Raw genomic sequence first — 2,843 nt, 5'->3', positions numbered from 1 at the left:
TTCTGGACATGCGTGATGATTAATTTAATTACCAAATTAGCCAAATAAACTATTGGTAAGATTTCATGATCATAATCTATACTCAATCCCATATTCCTAGGATCTGGCGGCGTATTCATCAATTCATTAGTAATTCTAAACAGTCACGATCATGCTGTATAATACAACCTTGAATTGAAAAGGTTCATTAATTAACCAAAATATCTCAACTATGAATTGAGAATTCAATTCATCAACTAAATTTGACTTGGTATGCGACAATTACGAATTCTCAATTCAATCATCAATGAAACAAATTCATAAAATACAAACCCTAGTTTTGTAGCAGACTCATAAACCAAGCAAGAATAAGGAACCTTAATTCTTCTTATCAAATTTTAGAGAATCATCAATAAATAAAGAGGCAATAAGATCTCTTTTTGTAATAATTGAATGAACAATTAATAAAGCGTCATGATTAATAAAAAATTAAATGAACAATTACATAAAGCGTCATGATTAATCAAGAACAACGGATGGTATTTACAATTTTTTTTTTCATAACAAATTAAAATTAGATACACTTTAGTTCAAACTTTAACGAATCAGGCAACAGAAAGATAGATAGTCATACATACACATTAGACGGAGAGCTAGATCGCCACCTCTTGTGTGGAAAATGGTGGATTAAGATGAAAAGTGTATTGATGAGCTTTCAACTGAATATGAGAACTCCACCACTGATAAATCCCATGAGCTTCTTTCTTGTAGGTGACAGCATGTTTCCACTTGGGCCGAGGAGCCGGAGTGTGGTTCACTACGAGGACAGCCGATGGAATGAGATGCGTCGGCTCTGCCCTGAGGAGGACTCCCCGGGCCGTGTACTGCGCCGTGTGCATCCTCCTTTGGTCGAAGTAGTCTATGTATCTACGGCAAAGAGAGTCCTTGGGGTGCACAAACAGATGCGGGTGCCAACAAGAGCTCGCCGCGAAGGCCGATTGGTCGTTGTCTCTACCCATACCTACGGCCAGCATCGCGACCAATAAGCGCCAGACGCGATTAGTCGAACCGATGAAGGGCGGGTTGAAGAGGAAGGCTTTGAGGGGATATGGAACGCCGACGCCGCGGCCGTGCATCCTGGCCATGCTCTTCCCGACGAGGAGTGCCGTGGCGGCGCCTTGCGAGTGCCCTGCGATCCAGACGTTGTCGACGCCGAGGTCGTTGACCGCGTCAAGCACGGCTTCTAGAGCCTTCTGGAAGCGGCCCGTCTCCTCCAGCGTGTAACTCCATATGCGGAAGTTGAGTATGCTATCCGTGACGAAGCCGGGGATGTCTTTGGTGTTGGTGCCGCGGAAGGCCACCACGCAACTAGGCTGGTGGCGGTGGCGGTGTTGTTTGCGACGATATACGGCGCCGAATATGTCGCCGTGGTCGTCGACGAGGGGTTTGGATAGCTCGAAACCGAAAGATTCGGACCATGGATGCGCGAGGGCTGCTTCCCCTTGTCGATTGTTGAGGTGGTCAAGCTCCAAAACGTAAGTGCCTCGAACAAAACTAGCTGCAACCGATTTTTGGTCACGGATATTTGACCTGCACAGTTTATTTCATCATCACCACCAAATTAACTAAAATTCGCTTAAATTAACAGATCCATTCTTATTTGAACTGTTTCATTGATTATGAAGATGGGAAAGATGGGAATCGATCTAGAAATGAGTTTTAAGAAATGGCTTGACTTTATGTAAAGTGGGTAGAAAAGTTACACTACAAAAAAATCGCCAATTAAATATCCGTCAATAAACAGATTCGGACGGACTAAAATGAAAAAAACAGGACTCTTATTCGCGGACGGAGGGAGTAATAGATTAGTGACAGATCAAGTTTTGGCAGATCCGTAAATAATAAACTTGTCAGTAAAAATTTTTAGAGACGGAATTTCCGTCACTAAAGCTATTGTGACCTCCGTCACTAATTAGTGACAGACACGTTTCAGTCACTAATTCTGTGACTAATTGAGCTATTGAATTCTGTCACTAATTTGCTTTTTTTTTGTATTGTTAGTTGAATATGTTGTCCATTTATCAAATATTGTAAAAAGTGAAAAGGGATATTTATTGACGGACGGACGAAAAAGAAAAAATTGGACATTTAATGGCAGAGCTAAAAAGAAAAAAAAAAGATGATGATGATGATATTAGGTGGGGTCGACCGACCCCACCGCTGACCCTACCGCCGGTGATAAGCGCCGGAAAATTCTTAGGATTTTAACATAAAAACTACCGTCGACCCCACCATTTTGAAATTCCGCCCCAATCATCGGAGCTCTGAACGTTGACGAGTAAGAAACGAGAAAGAAGAAGGAGTTCTACTAATATTGAGGTTGAAATATAAAAGGGAGAGAATACATTTACAGAGTTACATTGATATTGTGGAAGAAGAAGTTGAAGAGAGAATGGAATTGGAGCGAGAGGGGGACAACTTTTGGTGGGGGTGGTGGGTCCTACAACAATAATTAATAATAAAAAAATGATATAGTTGTTTTAATGTTTAAAATTTTACTGTATCCTATTTCTCTGTTCTTTTAATTTTTTAAAACTTTATTTTCAAAAAATAGTACTCCTACTAAATAGTTTCCATTTCTAGTTATTTTTACTATAAAGATTTAATATTCCATCAGCTGATCACTCCAAATTTTATATTAATAAATGAATAAATCAATATAATCGTTTAAGTTCTTAGAGCTTTCATCTTTATTATCTAATGAAATAGCTTTGACACATTTTGAAGATATAAATAATTGTTTGAATTAATTATCGCTCACAATATAAGTTGATGACACTTAGATTGTTCTAATATACCCATTT

General features: G+C 39.4%; 1 protein-coding gene across 1 annotated transcript; it reads right to left on the bottom strand.

The window, feature by feature from the left end:
• Positions 1-475: 475 nt before the first annotated feature.
• Positions 476-1,633, bottom strand: LOC125200258 (GDSL esterase/lipase At4g10955-like). Its single transcript, XM_048097950.1, has 2 exons — positions 1,626-1,633; positions 476-1,569 (listed from the first exon to the last, which is right to left on the bottom strand). Exons 1-2 carry the CDS (start codon positions 1,631-1,633, stop codon positions 633-635), a joined length of 945 nt encoding a protein of 314 aa, XP_047953907.1. The 3' UTR covers positions 476-632.
• Positions 1,634-2,843: the final 1,210 nt, after the last annotated feature.

Source organism: Salvia hispanica, unplaced genomic scaffold (genome assembly GCF_023119035.1).
Source record: "Salvia hispanica cultivar TCC Black 2014 unplaced genomic scaffold, UniMelb_Shisp_WGS_1.0 HiC_scaffold_87, whole genome shotgun sequence".
NCBI classification, from domain to species: Eukaryota; Viridiplantae; Streptophyta; class Magnoliopsida; order Lamiales; family Lamiaceae; genus Salvia; species Salvia hispanica.
Note: the sequence above shows the minus strand (reverse complement) of the source record. Positions and strands in the feature narration are given on the sequence as shown.